The sequence below is a fragment of the Rattus norvegicus genome, chromosome 8 (genome assembly GCF_021556685.1).
Source record: "Rattus norvegicus strain SHRSP/BbbUtx chromosome 8, alternate assembly SHRSP_T2T, whole genome shotgun sequence".
Taxonomy (NCBI): Eukaryota; Metazoa; Chordata; class Mammalia; order Rodentia; family Muridae; genus Rattus; species Rattus norvegicus.
The window spans coordinates 84,096,561-84,112,904 of record NC_141541.1 but is presented as its reverse complement, the minus strand read 5'-3'; the positions used below and the strand labels follow the sequence as shown (position 1 = coordinate 84,112,904).

Sequence of the window (16,344 nt, the reverse complement as noted above, 5' to 3'; positions counted from 1 at the left end):
TTGTGTCCCATAAGTTTGGGTATGTTGTACCTGCATTTTCATTAAATTCTAAAAAGTCTTTAATTTCTTTCTTTATTTCTTCCTTGACCAGGTTATCATTGAGTAGAGCATTGTTCAATTTCCACGTATATGTGGGCATTCTTCCCTTATTGTTATTGAAGACCAGTTTTAGGCCGTGGTGGTCTGATAGCACGCATGGGATTATTTCTATCTTTCTGTACCTGTTGAGGCCCGTTTTTTGACCAATTATATGGTCAATTTTGGAGAAAGTACCATGAGGAGCTGAGAAGAAGGTATATCCTATTGCTTTAGGATAGAATGTTCTATAAATATCCGTTAAGTCCATTTGGCTCATGACTTCTCTTAGTCTGTCTACGTCTCTGTTTAATTTCTGTTTCCATGATCTGTCCATTGATGAGAGTGGGGTGTTGAAATCTCCCACTATTATTGTGTGAGGTGCAATGTGTGTTTTGAGCTTTGGTAAGGTTTCTTTTACGTATGTAGGTGCCCTTGTATTTGGGGCATAGATATTTAGGATTGAGAGTTCATCTTGGTGGATTTTTCCTTTGATGAATATGAAGTGTCCTTCCTTATCTTTTTTGATGACTTTTAGTTGAAAATTGATTTTATTTGATATTAGAATGGCTACTCCAGCTTGCTTCTTCCGACCATTTGCTTGGAAAGTTGTTTTCCAGCCTTTCACTCTGAGGTAGTGTCTGTCTTTGTCTCTGAGGTGTGTTTCCTGTAGGCAGCAGAATGCAGGGTCCTCGTTGCGTATCCAGTTTGTTAATCTATGTCTTTTTATTGGGGAGTTGAGGCCATTGATATTGAGAGATATTAAGGAATAGTGATTATTGCTTCCCTTTATATTCATATTTGGATGTGAGGTTATGTTTGTGTGCTTTTCTTCTCTTTGTTTTGTTGCCAAGACGATTAGTTTCTTGCTTCTTCTAGGTTATAGCTTGCCTCCTTATGTTGGGCTTTACCATTTATTATCCTTTGTAGTGCTGGATTTGTAGAAAGATATTGTATAAATTTGGTTTTGTCATGGAATATCTTGGTTTCTCCATCTATGTTAATTGAGAGTTTTGCAGGACACAGTAACCTGGGCTGGCATTTGTATTCTCTTAGGGTCTGTATGACATCAGTCCAGGATCTTCTGGCCTTCATAGTTTCTGGTGAAAAGTCTGGTGTGATTCTGATAGGTCTGCCTTTATATGTTACTTGACCTTTTTCCCTTACTGCTTTTAATATTCTTTCTTTATTTTGTGCGTTTGGCGTTTTGACTATTATGTGGCGGGAGGTGTTTCTTTTCTGGTCCAATCTATTTGGAGTTCTGTAGGCTTCTTGTATGCCTATGGGTATCTCTTTTTTTAGGTTAGGGAAGTTTTCTTCTATGATTTTGTTGAAGATATTTACTGGTCCTTTGAGCTGGGAGTCTTCACTCTCTTCTATACCTATTATCCTTAGGTTTGATCTTCTCATTGAGTCCTGGATTTCCTGTATGTTTTGGACCAGTAGCTTTTTCTGCTTTACATTATCTTTGACAGTTGAGTCAATGATTTCTATGGAATCTTCTGCTCCTGAGATTCTTTCTTCCATCTCTTGTATTCTGTTGGTGAAGCTCGTTATCTACAGCTCCTTGTCTCTTCTTTTGGTTTTCTATATCCAGGGTTGTTTCCATGTGTTCTTTCTTGATTGCTTCTATTTCCATTTTTAATTCCTTCAACTGTTTGATTGTGTTTTCCTGGAATTCTTTCAGGGATTTTTATGACTCCTCTCTATGGGCTTCTACTTGTTTATTTATGATTTCCTGGAATTCTTTCAGGGATTTTTGCGATTCCTCTCTGTAGGCTTCTACTTGTTCTCTAAGGGAGTTCTTCACGTCTTTCTTGAAGTCCTCCAGCATCATGATCAAATATGATTTTGAAACTAGATCATGCTTTTCTGGTGTGTTTGGATATTCCATGTTTGTTTTGATGGGAGAATTGGGCTCCGATGGTGCCATGTAGTCTTGGTTTCTGTTGCTTGGGTTCCTGCGCTTGCCTCTCGCCATCAGATTATCTCTAGTGTTACTTTGTTCTGCTATTTCTGACAGTGGCTAGACTGTTCTATAAGCCTGTGTGTCAGGAGTGCTGTAGACCTGTTTTCCTGTTTTCTTTCAGCCAGTTATGGGGACAGAGTGTTCTGCTTTCAGGCGTGTAGTTTTTCCTCTCTACAGGTCTTCAGCTGTTCCTGTGGGCCTGTGTCTTGAGTTCACCAGGCAGGTCACTTGCAGCAGAAAAGTTGGTCTTACCTGTGGTCCCGAGGTTCAAGTTCACTCACGGGGTGCTGCCCTCGAGCTCTCTGCGGCGGCAGCAACCAGGAAGATCTGCGCCCACCGTTTCTGGGAGCTTCAGTGCACCAGGGTTCCAGATGGCGTTTGGTGTTTTCCTCTGGCGTCCAAGATGTGTGCAGAGTGCAGTCTCTTCTGGTTTCCCAGGCGTGTCTGCCTCTCTGAAGGTTTAGCTCTCCCTCCCACGGGATTTGGGTGCAGAGAACTGTTTATCCGGTCTGTTCCTTCAGGTTCCGGTGGTGTCTCAGGCGCAGGGGTCCTGCCACTCCTGGGCCCTTCCCCACGGGAACCCAGAGGCCTTATACAGTTTCCTCTTGGGCCAGGGATGTGGACAGGGGTGGGCAGTGTTGGTGGTCTCTTCTGCTCTGCAGCCTCAGGAGTGCCCACCTGACCAGGCAGTGAGGTCTCTCTCCCACGGGGTCTGGGAGCAGAGAGCTCCTAATCCAGTCTTTTAAATGTAGTCTTTAAGTAGTAAGCATTGATTTTCTTTTTCCTACATAAGCTTTCCCCACTGTAATGTGGTATCCAAAGAATGCTTTAAATTATTATAAAAGTTTTTAAAAGAAGAATGTATTAAGATACACTCAAAAGGTTCAGAAGTTCTAGTTATCTAATATGCTAATGATAAATTGTTATCTAATTATTAAAATAAATCATATGAGGGTCAGTAACTTGATTTAAACACTTTACAAGGAAAATTAAGTTTGAAATAGTCTACACTGCACCAAAGTTTCTTTCCTTGTTCAAAATGCCTCATCTGGGACGGTTACCTAATATAGAAATTACTATACTACTAAATTATTAAATCCAGAAGGAAGCATGGTAACTCATACCATGATCTCGATACACAGAAGGCAGAGGCAGAAAGATAGCCACACAGTGGAGAACAACTTTATCAATGTAGAAAGTTCCAGGGACCAATCAGGAGAGACCTTGTCTTAAATTTTCCAAATCCTATTGGTTATCTCACCAAGAAGTAACAGACAGCGGCGTGTCCATGTAGAGTATACCGAATGATTAACACTAACCAGGGGACATTGTTTTGTACATGGTTGGACTTTTTTACTTAATTTTTTAACATATTACTATTGTATTTATGAGAGCAGGTGTGAGCATGTGTATGGAGATCAGAGAAAACATTCCAAGCACCAGTTCTCCTTTCCCACTTCCCATTGGCTCTTGGTATTAAATTCCGGTCATCGGGTTTTTAAATCGAGTGCCTATAACCCACTGGGCTGTGTTGCCAGCTCCATTGTCTTACATCCATGAAAACAAGCCATTGAAACCAAAGCCCCCCCCCCCCCCCTGCATAGGTGAGGATGGTGAATTGGGGCTGAAAATTGTGGCAAATCTTTTTTATGGTCCATCTATCCTTTTCCATAGACATTTCTCAGCACTTCACTGGGAACCTGATAGCATGAGGTCATAGTAGTGAAGTCTGCATGGGCTTCAGGCCAGGAAGAAAGCTCTTCAGCAGCCTCTTAAATGCTGTTGTGGAAACTAGAACCCTGACGGATCTTCAGGCAGTGATACACTGTGCATGAACTGTCATCAGATTCCCCCAAGTTCAGTCCTGACTCTAGAACTAACTGTGTGTGTGTGTGTGTGTACATATGTAACATATGTATGTATATATGATGTGTATGTATACATATATGTGTGTGTATATATGATACTGCTTTACTTTCTTTGTGCAACTTCTTCATCTGTGAAATAAAGGGTGATAATATGGTTGCCTCAAAAGGTTGTTGACCAAACCAAAGGCCTGGTGCCACTTTCTCATCCAAGTGTTGACTTATTGCCTCTCAAAACTGGCTTAGGGTTATAAATGGTACTTACACTACAGCTCGAGATTTTGAACCTTCAAAAGATGGAGGTGATAAATATCTACCATTCTGACTTGAGACTGCTCCTCAGAAGAATCCCTAACCTGAAATCACCCAACCTAAGAACCAGAAGAATCCTCTTATCTTGCAAATGGAATCAAAATGTCTGAGCAGAGGCTGAAGAGATTACCCAGTTTACCTGAGTTCAGTTCCCAGCACCCACATTTTTTAAGAGCCTAAGCAGACATCAAACTAAATTTGTGTGGGGTGTAACTAACCAACCTTGATCCTTACCAACGGTCTGAAATCTTATTCAAAAGCATTCTTATTGAAAACTCCCTACACATGAGCATGTGTGTGCACGTGTGTCTACAAAGAGGTATAGGGAAATTTTCTGCGTGTTTGACCTGACTCTCTTGCCTTTTCCAGGGAAAACAGAAGCCTACTTGGAAGCCATTAGAAAAAACATCGAGTGGCTGAAGAAGCACAACAAGAAGGGCAACAAAGAAGGTAGGGGCTGGATGAGGTCATGCATCACAAACTCTACCCATTTTCCCAGAGTTCTTTTTATCTACAATCCTTGAGGTCAAAATGACTGAGTGAAAGTCTCCTCTCAAACTCAAAGACTCTCAGGTATCAAGGGGAATATAACCCCTACTTCTCTTTCAGTTTTTTTGTTTGTTCATTTGTTTGTTTTGTTTCATTTTTTTTAACTTATTGTAGAGAGAAATGGTTTTGTCTACCTGTTTGTTTTGTTTTTTGAGACAAGGTCTCAATGTACACCTTTGACTAACCCGGAACTTTCCGAGCAGACCAGACTGGCCTCAAACTCACAGAGTTTCACCTGCCTCTGCATCCCTAGTTCTGAAATTAAGATCAAGTAACACCACACTACACCAACCCCAGTAATGGGTTTTATCGTAGCATTTTCAAAATGCTTCGTTCTTATTGTTCTCTCGCCCTACCTCCTCCATTTCTTGCCTCTCCCCACCTCCTGCTCGTCCTCTCCTTTGCTAGCTCCACCCTACTTTCTGGTCACATATATTCCACTACCCTTGTTCCCTTGTCTCCCATAATATCTCTTTTTCTCCTTTCTAGTTTCATACCCTTACACACACACACACACACACACACACACACACACACACACACAGAGAGAGAGAGAGAGAGAGAGAGAGAGAGAGACAGAGAGAGAGACAGACAGACAGAGACAGAGACAGAGACAGAGAGGAGGGGAGGAAGGAGGAGGGAAGGGAAGGGGGAGAGGGAGGGGGAGAGGGAGGGGGATGGAGAGAAAGTTATAAGACTTTAAAATCAAGGAACATGCATCTGAGAAAAAAACATACTACTTATCTTTCCGGGTCTTAATTCAGTGATCTTCAGTTTCATTCACTTCCCTGCAAATCTTATAGTTTCATTTTTCTTTACAGCTGAATAAAATGTCATCATGCATATGAACCACATTTTTATCCACTCATCTGTTAATGGGCATCTAGACTGAATACTCTTTTAGCTCCTGTGAATGGTCCAGTGGTAAACATTCATGTTCACGTATCCCTGTGGCAGGACTTAGGACCACCATATGACCCACACATCTTCACTTTGGGGTTCATATTCAAAGGACATTATCTAAGGTTTTTGAGAAAGCACAATGCTGGTTTTCACAGTGATGCAAAGGTCTGTGTTCCCTCAGCAATTCATAACTTCTTCCCAAAAATCCTCAACACTTTTTTATTTCTTTTTATTGTTAGACACTCTGACTGGGGAGAGATAGTTGAAGATGTAGAACGTACGGTCAAGTTTTCATTGGCCATTTGTGCTGCTTCTTTCTTTTCTAAAGATTTATTTATTTATTTTATGTGAGTACACTGTAGCTGTCTTCAGACACACCAGAAGAGGGCATCGGATCCCATCACAGATGGTTGTGAGCCACCCTGTGGTTGCTGGGATTTGAACTCAGGACCTCTGGAAGAGCAGTTAGTGCTCTTAACCACTGAGCCATCTCTCCAGACCCCCGTGCTCCTTTTAAGAATTGCCTGTTTGGATCTCTGTGTGTTTGAAGCCAGCCTGGTCTAAGTAGTAGGTTCCAGGATAGCCAGAGTTAAATAGTGAAACTTTGTCTCGAAACAGCAAAGGAACAAGCAAAAGAGAAAAACTGACTGTTCAGCCCACTTGCCGGTTTAGTGACGGAATGATTTTGGTTTGTGGTTGCATTTGCACACGTGGATATGTGGAAGGCCAGAGGTTGCATCAGGTGTCTCCCACAACTGCTTTTCGATTTATTTTTTTTATTAAGCTTGAGGGGGTCTACATGATGCCATGGTAGGTCTCTAGAGATCAGAGGACAACTTGCAGGAGTCAACTCTCTTCTGCCACTGTGCAGTTCTGGGGATCAAACTCAAGTAGCCAAGCTTAACACCAAGCACCTTTACCGGCTGAGCCACCTCACTGACTCTCTCATTGAGCCGGAACCTAGCCAGTTGGCAAAACTGGTTGGCTCATGAACTTCAAGACGCTGTCTACCACAGCCAGCGTGGAGGCACACAGTTTTAATCTCAGCACTCGAGAGGCAAGATGGATGGATCTCTGTGCTTGAGGCCCGGAGTTAGTTCCCAAGATAGCCAGTTCACTTTTGGTGAGACCCTGTCTCAAACAAAACACCACCTGCCTGTCTCTGCCTCCCCGGCACTGGGATACAGGTGTGCTCCATCACACCTAGCTCTCCGAATTGCTGTTTGAGCTCTGAACTCAGGTCCTCATGCTTGCCTGGCCAGCACTTTACCAGTTGATCCATCCCCCAGCTGCCATGATTTAGATTTTTTATGTTTAACTTTTGTAGCTCTCGCTATCGTCTAGGTATTAACTTCCTGTCTGATGTATGGTTGACAAAGACGTGCTCCCATCCTGTTTGTCTCTTCACCCCAGTGATCACTTTATAGACACTTCCTAGTGCCATGTGATCCCACTTGTCATGTTCCAGAGGTGTTTCTCGTAGCACTGGAATACTTTCCAGAAAGTTCTTGTACATGGCCTGTATCTGGAAATGCTTTTGCTGTTTTTCTCTAGCAGTTTTGTTAGGTTTTATATTAAGATCTTTGATCTGGGGCTAGAGAAATGGCTCCATACTTAAAAGTATTTGCTGCTCTTGCAGGGGACCGAGGTTCAATTCCCAGCACCCCCATGCTAGCTCTCAACTATCCATAACTCCATTCCAAAGGATCCAATGACCTCCTGTGATACAGACCTCCGTGCTATACAAAACATTCACACACCTAAAATCATTGTAGTAAACGATTTTTAAAAGATCTTTGATCGTTTTGAATTGATATGTGTGGCAAGGTTATAAGTATACATATAATTTCTGTGGAAATCCAGTTTTTATCAGCACCATTTGTTGAAGGGGGTTACCTTCTCCCCAGTGTATGTTGTGAATGCCTTTATCAAAAATTGGGTGACTGGAACTGTAGCGTTCATATCTGGGCTTTGTATTCTATATTCTATTTGTCTCCATCTCTCTTTTTGTATTGGTACCACCCCATGTTTGCCATCATGGCTCTATAATGTAATAGGTCAGGTTTTATGTTTCCAGCATTGTCTTTCTGCTTGTTTTTCAGGTCTTTTTAAGATTTTTCTCTAGTTCTGTGAAAACTGTCATTGGAATCTGATGGGGATTGCATTAACTCTGTATACCACCTTTGGTAGCATAGCCATGTTCACAATACTAACTCTTCCAGTCCATGAGCACAGGACACCTTTCCATCTTCTGGTTTCTTTCCCTTCCTTGGTTACTTAGGTTAGGTTTACTCCTAAGTGATGAGACTTTTGTCTGTTTCTTTTGTTATTGTCTTAAGGGTTTTCGCTTGTTTGTTTGTTTAGACAAAATATCAAAATATTCCTGGCTGACCTGAACCCCACTATGTAATCTAGGCTGTCCTAGACCTGCCCGCTCTGCCTCTCTAGTGCAGAGGTGGAAAGTGTGCACTGCCATGCCTCCCTTGTAGCTGTTGTGGTTGGTTGGTCTTTGAAGCTGTAAAGAGTGGGTTACTTTCCTAGTCTCCTTCTCGGTAAGGTTGTTATGCCATAGACAGGCTACTCCTTTTTGCGCGTTGAGTTTGAGTCCTATTGTTTGGTTGAAATGTTTATCAGATCTGAGAGTAATGGCGCAGTGTTTATGGTGTCTTCTGAAATAGGGATAACTTCACTTCTATCTTTTCTGGGTTGTTGTTGTTGCTTTTTTATCTTGCTTTATTGTTCTGTGATTATAAAAAAACTATTGAATGAAAGTGGATAAGAATGTTCACCCTATCTCATTCTACATGTTAGAATTAATGTTTTCAGGTTTTCTCTGTTTAGTATGAGGTTGGCCATGGGTTTGGTTTGTATAGTTCTTATTGTGTGGATATGAAACTTCACTTCTTTTTATTCAAATCAACTTTTCAAAGCATTTTCTTTTTATTTTATTATAAAAAAATGCCAAACAATGTACTGTCCCCATGTTTCCAGCAACCATCTTGAATAGAGATCAGATTTTGAGACTTCGCCTACCCCATCTTCCCTCCACCCGCTCCTTCAGTTGGCTGTTGTCATTGTTATTTGGTTTTGTTTGTTTATTTTGAGATAGGGTTTTGCTTTATACACCAGGCTGTTGTCAAAACCATTGCAATCCTCCTGCCTCAGCTTCCTCGTTGCTGGAATTACAGGTGGGAGACACCTCGTCTGGCTCTTGGAGTATTTTAAACAGTTATTTCATGAGTGCCTGCTGGGTTATATTCTGTGGTCACAGAGGGAATACCTCACTCACGAAGACCCAGACCCTAGTCAGAGTTTCAAAGACGGAAAGGAAGAAGATGCAGCATCCACCACCACCACCACCACCACCACCACCATCACCACCACCACCACCACCTCCACCACCACCACCACCACCACCACCACCACCTCCACCTCCACCACCATCACCACCACCACCACCTCCACCTCCACCATCACCACCACCATCACTACCACCACCACCACCATCACTACCACCACCACCATCACCACCACCTCCACCACCACCACCACCACCACCACCACCACCATCACCACCTCCACCACCACCACCACCTCCACCACCATCACCACCACCACCATCACCATCTCCACCTCCACCACCACCACCACCTCCACCACCATCACCACCACCACCACCACCACCACCTCCACCACCACCACCTCCACCACCATCACCACCACCACCTCCACCACCACCACCACCACCATCACCACCTCCACCTCCACCACCACCACCACCTCCACCACCATCACCACCACCACCTCCACCATCACCACCACCACCACCACCACCACCATCACCACCTCCACCATCACCACCACCACCACCACCACCACCACCATCACCACCACCACCACCACCACCACCTCCACCTCCACCATCACCACCACCACCACCACCACCACCTCCACCTCCACCATCACCACCACCACCACCACCACCACCACCACCGTACACACACAAAAAGGCAGCATCCTGTGTATCCTGGGGCCCTGATACCATGAGTCTGCTCCGTATGTGTCCTACTTAGGCGCAGGAGCACTGAGGAGCCAAGAGGATAGAGTGGGTCTTCCTGGCAGCACAGCTGGTTGCGGGCAGGGCTGCAGGGAGGAAGAAGCTCCTAGGGACGGAGAAGCAATAAACGAGTGGTACAATCAATGAGTGGGCAAGAGGCTATTGTGTTCCCAGAACTAGAGCTGTGTATTTCCCCCAGGAACCTGCATGCCTGTGAGGAGGGGCAGATGACAGGTACGGGAACTGACAGCAGGAGGCCAGGAGCCATTGTACAGTCCATAATGGAACAAGACGGTTTTAGCAACACCTAAATTAGGAGCCTAAATTAAAAGCTAATTTGTTCTCAAAAGCAAAGCAGCCAGCAGTAGTGTGGTTATGGACTGAAAAATCAGGCCCAGGAAGGCAAGAGGAAGCCAAGATCTGGAGCAGAAAAGATGAGACTGAAACACCAGCAAGCAGAGGAAATGAAGAGGGAGGAGAAGCCCCAGAGCTGTGAGGAGAGGAAGCAGACAGAGCGGTGCCCAGGGGGTGTTCAGGGGAGAGGTCCAGAGTGGTGCCCAGGGGGTGTTCAGGGGAGAGGTCCAGAGTGGTGCCCAGGGGGTGTTCAGGGGAGAGGTCCAGAGTGGTGCCCAGGGGGTGTTCAGGGGAGAGGTCCAGAGTGATGCCCAGGGGGTGTTCAGCCAGTGCAGCCGCAGAGCAATGCCTCTCAAGCTTTTCAGTCATTTGGATCATAGATCGTTTCCAAGTAGTCGCATGCCACTCTGCATATGTTTGGAGAAATGTGCGTTAGTGGATGTTGTCACTGTGCAGCATCCTAGACTGAAGAACAAGCACTAGCACTGATCAGTCACTCCCTGGGACCACTCGATGCAATTAGGTGAGGCACTGAGCCTGCTGTGAGAGTTCACATCCCAGCCAGCACTTGGAAGTATGAGGCAGGAGGATCACCATGAGTTCCAGGCCAGATTAGGCTACATAGTGAGTTCAAGGCCCATGGTTTTTGACTGGGTATGGTATTTGACCTGCCTCAAAAAAGACAAGGAAAGAAGAAACAGCTGGGGATATTGAGATATGTAGCTTCCTGGTAAATGGGCAGGATGGGTTTACTCTCTTGTACCACAGAACATAAATAAGTGAATTAATAAAGGCGTGGGCCAAAGGAAGTGCTCATTCTAAATGAAGAAAAAAAATACAGCCAACATCAGCACATATGCACACTCCCCACACACATGCAAACATGCATACACATATGCACACTCCCCACACACATGCAAACATGCATACACATATGCACACTCACTTAGGAGTTTCCACACACATTCGAACATGTATATATACATATACACGTACAAAAAAATTTTCACAAGCAATATTTCATCAAATCTGTCACTGTTTAAACATGCATCTTTTGGGCTGGAGAGATGGTTCAGTGGTTAAGAGCACTCCAGAGGTCCTGAGTTCAAATCCCAGCAACCACATGGTGGCTCACCCATCTGTAATGAGATCTGATGCCCTCTTCTGGTGTGTCTAAAGACAGCTACAGTGTACTTATATCTAAGAAATAATCTTTAAAAAAGTTTTTTTTCTTAAAAATGCATCTTTTGATGTACCACTAAAGCCACCAAGCCATTTGGAGACTCTAAAATTAAAATGGTCTTCTTAGTATTAAAGAAATTCATCATGTACCAAACTGCACTCCAAAGCAGGTGCAAATTGCAGACACACAGCTTTGAAGGGTTTACATCATCACTTCACCATTGTATCAGACTTCAGGTCCTAGCCAGCACTGCGCTGTTCCCCATCCTGTCCTGTTCCAGAGTTACCCACCCAGGAAAGCCCGGAACCCTGGTGTATGCAGAGGAAAGGGAATGGGAGAAAACATCAGAGTGTATTGTCTCTGGTGCTTTCTTCTGCCTCCAAAGAGTAAGGGCACCACATGGTAGTGAGCTTTGCCCCCTTCAGCCTCCATATATGTTCTGCTTGGCATGTGTGCGGTGGGTGTCTCTCAATGCCTGTGGAGGTCCAGGTGCTTCAGTCATGCCATGGCTGCAGCTGTGTATACAGGAAACTATAGTTCTGACCTTTAGCCTCTGCTGCGCCCCTGTTTGTGAGGGGCCTGGTGGACCTAAATCTCATTCTAAAACCCGGGAAAGGAAAAATCTGTGTGATGTGGTAATGAGAATGATGACAAGATCTTATATAACTGTGTTGTTGACTTTTCTGTGGCTGGGTTAAAATACCTCGACCAAAAGCAACTTACAGAAGGAGCTAATTTAGGCTCACAACTCCAGAAGAAGAATCAAGAGATGCATGGTAGCAGAGAGCTAAAGCAGGAAGCCGGTTAATCATATTTCACCCACTCATAGAAAACAGAAAATGAATAGACCCTCAAGTAAGGCAGGGCGATCAATGCTGAAAGCCTGCCCTGTGACAGATTCCCTCTAGCAAGGCCTCATCACCTCAAAGTTCAACGACCTAAGCATCAGCAGCTGGGATCAAGTGCTGAAATACGTGAGCTTCTGGTGGGCATTTCTGTTAAACCACACACTTCTTGGATTTTGTTTTTCAAAACAAGGCCTCAGGTAGCCAAAGCTGGCCTCGAACTTGCTAAATAATTGAAGATGGCATTGAACTTCTGACCCTCCTGCCACTGCCTCCCCAAAGGGAAAGAAAAACTGGGCACGGTGCCTGTGATGGTTTGATTGAAAATGACCCTCTAGGTTCATAGGGAGTTGCACTATTAGGAGGTGTGGCCTTGTTGGTGGAAGTGTGTCACTGGGGGAGGGCCCCTAGTGCTTAAGTTCTGGTCCCTGCAGAAGACAGTATCTCTCCTGGTGCCTTCTGATCTACCTGTAAGCCAGCCCCGATTAAATGTTGCCTTTTATAAGAGTTGCCTTGGTTGTAGTGTCTAGCTAAGACACTGACCATTCATTCCTAATTCAGCAGCAGCAGCTCCTTAGTGTGAACAACTCTCCATGAGCCTCAGGTGCTGCACATACATTAAAATTTGCTAAGCCCTGGCCTATGAGCTTTCTTCTCTGTTGGTCACATGCGAGGGTAGATTCCCCAGGATTGTGGTGGAGAGATAATATGGTGCCCAGAAACACTTTGAACAGCACATTATGACCCAAACCCAGAAGAACTTCCTGTCCTTCAGTGTGAAGATGAAGGCTGGGAATCCACTTACTACACAAGACGTCTCTTAACGATAAACATTGGGATGGGATGTTTTTTCTCTTCTTGCTCTTTGCTCACAGTACTCTAATGATATTTTCTAGATTACGACCTTTCAAAGATGAGGGACTTCATCAACCAACAGGCTGATGCTTATGTGGAGAAAGGCATCCTGGATAAGGAAGAAGCCAACGCCATCAAACGCATCTACAGCAGCCTGTGAAAACGGCAGGCAACCTGAGCCTTCCAACTGTTCCAGCAAAAACAATATAGCTTAAAATCTAATTCGGCGGTTAAAGATTTATCAGCCCAGGAGTCTTAGGATGTGCTGACTTTATAGTAGTTAATCCCTTAGAAATGAGTAAAATAGAGCTCTCTTGCCATAAACACCTTATGAAAGGTAAAGTTGTAAAGAGCCTCGGTTTTTCTATGTAGAATCCTTAATCCTTATTTCCTCTTGGATTTACATTTTATAATCAGAGATATGCTGTTCTGGAAGAGACTCTGATGGGTTGAACATACATCTGAACCTACTTCCCACTGTCGTAAGCCCTGTTTCGGCATGCTAGACACCTGAGCACATCGTTGGATGTTTGTTATTTGATGCTGTTTCCAGTAGTTCTCTGTTGGGCACGGAAATAAACCCACGTCTCTTCATAACTTTGATGCTCTGAAAAACAGCTGCTTTGGAAAAAAAAAATTTTTTTTTTTTGGTTCTTTTTTTCGGAGCTGGGGACCGAATCCAGGGCCTTGCGCTTCCTAGGCAAGCGCTCTACCACTGAGCTAAATCCCCAACCCCGGGAAAAAAATTTTTAATTGAAATAGAATTATACCACTTTCTCCCCTCCCTTTCCCTTTCCTGTAAAACCCAATGTCACAAAAGAGGAGGTTGAAAAGGGGTATAAGAATCACTGAGGGGGCGGGGTGGGGAAAAAAAAAAGAGTCACTGAGTTTAGCCCGGGAGTATAGCAGTGGCCGAACGCTTGTATAAACACCAGAATTTAATCCTTAGGACTGGGTACATGCACACGCACACGCACAGACACACACAGAGAGTAAATGTTGCTTTTATTTCCTCAGATGAAGTGATGAAATGAGAGCCACACCCAGGCCATGTGAATTCATGGCTCAGGCTGAGCCCAGAGTGTTTCTTCTCTGTTCTACCCCTAAGCCTAAGTCTGGAAACTTCCAGCCTTAGTAAAATCAATCTTCCAAAATCACTGATTCAATCTAGCTTCTCCTGGCTTCTGACTGAATTGCTCTGCCTGGCCTCCTCCTAACTTTGGCGATATGTTCTAATCTTCTGGCTCCCTCTCATTCTCACAGGTTCTGTCTTCACCTGTGTCTAGGTTACTCACTCTGTAACCTGTCTCTGTAAAACTGTCCCAGTAAAATATCCATATACACACACTACGCCACCCCTTCTTTTTGTCTCTCTTACTGCTCTTTATATGAGGTCAGTTTGTCCTATCTCTGACTCATTCTGTCAAATCTTTCCCTGACTCATCACTTTGTGGACCCCTCAATTAGATGTCACTTTCAAACAGGGCTGCTTCCTTCTACAAACTAACCTTACCTTCACTATTAGGGATTAAAGGTATCCAAAAAGATCATACTGTAATCCAGGGTATGTCTGCATTCCAGCCATTTCACATCTTTGGGTGTGATCATTTGCCAGAGCAGCCATGTTGCTGGATTAAAAGTCCTGTACAACAGACAGACAGACACAAACACGTACGCCCAGACACACACACACATGCACACATGCAGACACACATACACCCATACACACACACACACACACACACACACACACACACACACGAATACTCAGAAACACATAGGCACACACATATACACACACATACAGAGATACACACACAAACAGGCACACACATATGCACGCACACACAATTGAACTTATCAACAATTTACTCCCTACTTACATTTCTTTTTATTTTCTACTTTTTTTTGAGTTTTCAGGCATCTATTGCTCACTCAATAAAGAGAAATATTCATATAGTTAAGAAGCCAAGAGCATTCGCACACTGTTCAAAAACAAGGTCAGAACTTAATGCTAGACTCCAGTTATCTAAATCGGACTTGACTTAGCCATGTTAACTTGCCAGAGAGCAAAGTAGCAGGCAGCATGACAGAAACAGATAAAAATCACCAGAAGGAAAAAGGCTACAAACGTTAGGTTCCTGAAACTTGTTTGCTGCCACCATAAACACGAGCCTAAAAACAAACCAGGGAGCCCAGTGGTGCTCTTAGGATGCAGGTGTCCCCAAATCGAAGGTGGCATTGGACTACATTACTTACTAATTAATGCATAAGTATGTTATATATGCTTGCAAGGGACCACAAACATAGCAAGCTTTGTAAATCGCCCATCCTTACTTCCGGTGACCTGGTGGCACCTCCGCTGCCATCCTGAAACCTCTCTTATACCCCAGTAACAATGGGTTTTCATAGTTCTTCCTGGAGAGGCACAGAGGCAAGCAAGATGCAAAACCTGCCGGGCACACAAACTAATCTCTCCACATGTTCTAGAGAAGCCAGGACCCAGCCACAGGTGAGTGTGGAGAGAGTGAGTTCAAAACACCTTTGCCCAAACTGTATTTACCAAAGCACAATGGCACAAACTGAATCGTCTGTGCTAGCTGGACCGACTCTGCTTTAACTATGTCACAGGCTGTTTGGACCTCAGACAGGAAACTGATTCAGGCTGCACCGTCTTAGCCCCACTTTTTAAAACCATACCTAAGTACCTATTTGGGACTTTTTTTTAAAAGAATTTTATTTTATTGTAGTCTAAACTAGTGTCTCCTGGTAACCAAGACAGGAGGAGCATGTTCGATCCTACTTTACAAACAAGAGCATCCTTGCACTGGATAAACTCAAGGTCATGAGGTCAAAAAGTTATGAAACTGTCACAGAAGCAAGATTTGACAATCTAGGTGCTCTCTATGGTGATTCTGTGCCAAGGTACTTCAGAACTCTATCCATGAGGCAGAAGCAGGAGGGATCCAAGTTTGAGGCAAAACTGGGCTATACAGCAAGCCCCTGTCACAAAAGAAAGCAAACAAATGGCCAACAATGTGACCAAAACCCGAGGTCCCCACTCTGGCAGAGTGAAGCAGGAGGATTCCAGTCCAGAAGCTGCCTGGGGTACATAGCAACTTCCAGTTCCATACAGCCTGGCCTAGTGTGACATAACTCAGAAGGCTGGGGCAGAATTGGTGTGCATTTGGGTCCACGCAGGCCTACATAACAAGTTCGAAGTCAGTTTTGGCTCAAGACACCCCTAGACCAAGTTCTTGGCACAAAGGAGATATATTTGCCCCAGAGGGGCAGAGGGCAGGAAACGAGAGATACAGGTAGGAGATAGAGGGTGAGGGAGAAGGGGAGGGGAACAAGGGAGAGGGGAAAGAAGTATT

At 44.2% G+C, this 16,344-nt stretch overlaps 1 protein-coding gene across 1 annotated transcript in view; it reads left to right on the top strand.

Annotated features, from left to right (window-relative positions):
- Window positions 1-13,564, top strand: part of Scg3 (secretogranin III) — a 42,541-nt gene extending 28,977 nt beyond the window's left edge. The window contains 2 exon segments of the mRNA NM_053856.3: window positions 4,591-4,671; window positions 13,009-13,564. Of these exon segments, the coding sequence (NP_446308.2) occupies window positions 4,591-4,671; window positions 13,009-13,127 (200 nt within the window). The 3' untranslated portion in view covers window positions 13,128-13,564.
- Window positions 13,565-16,344: the final 2,780 nt, after the last annotated feature.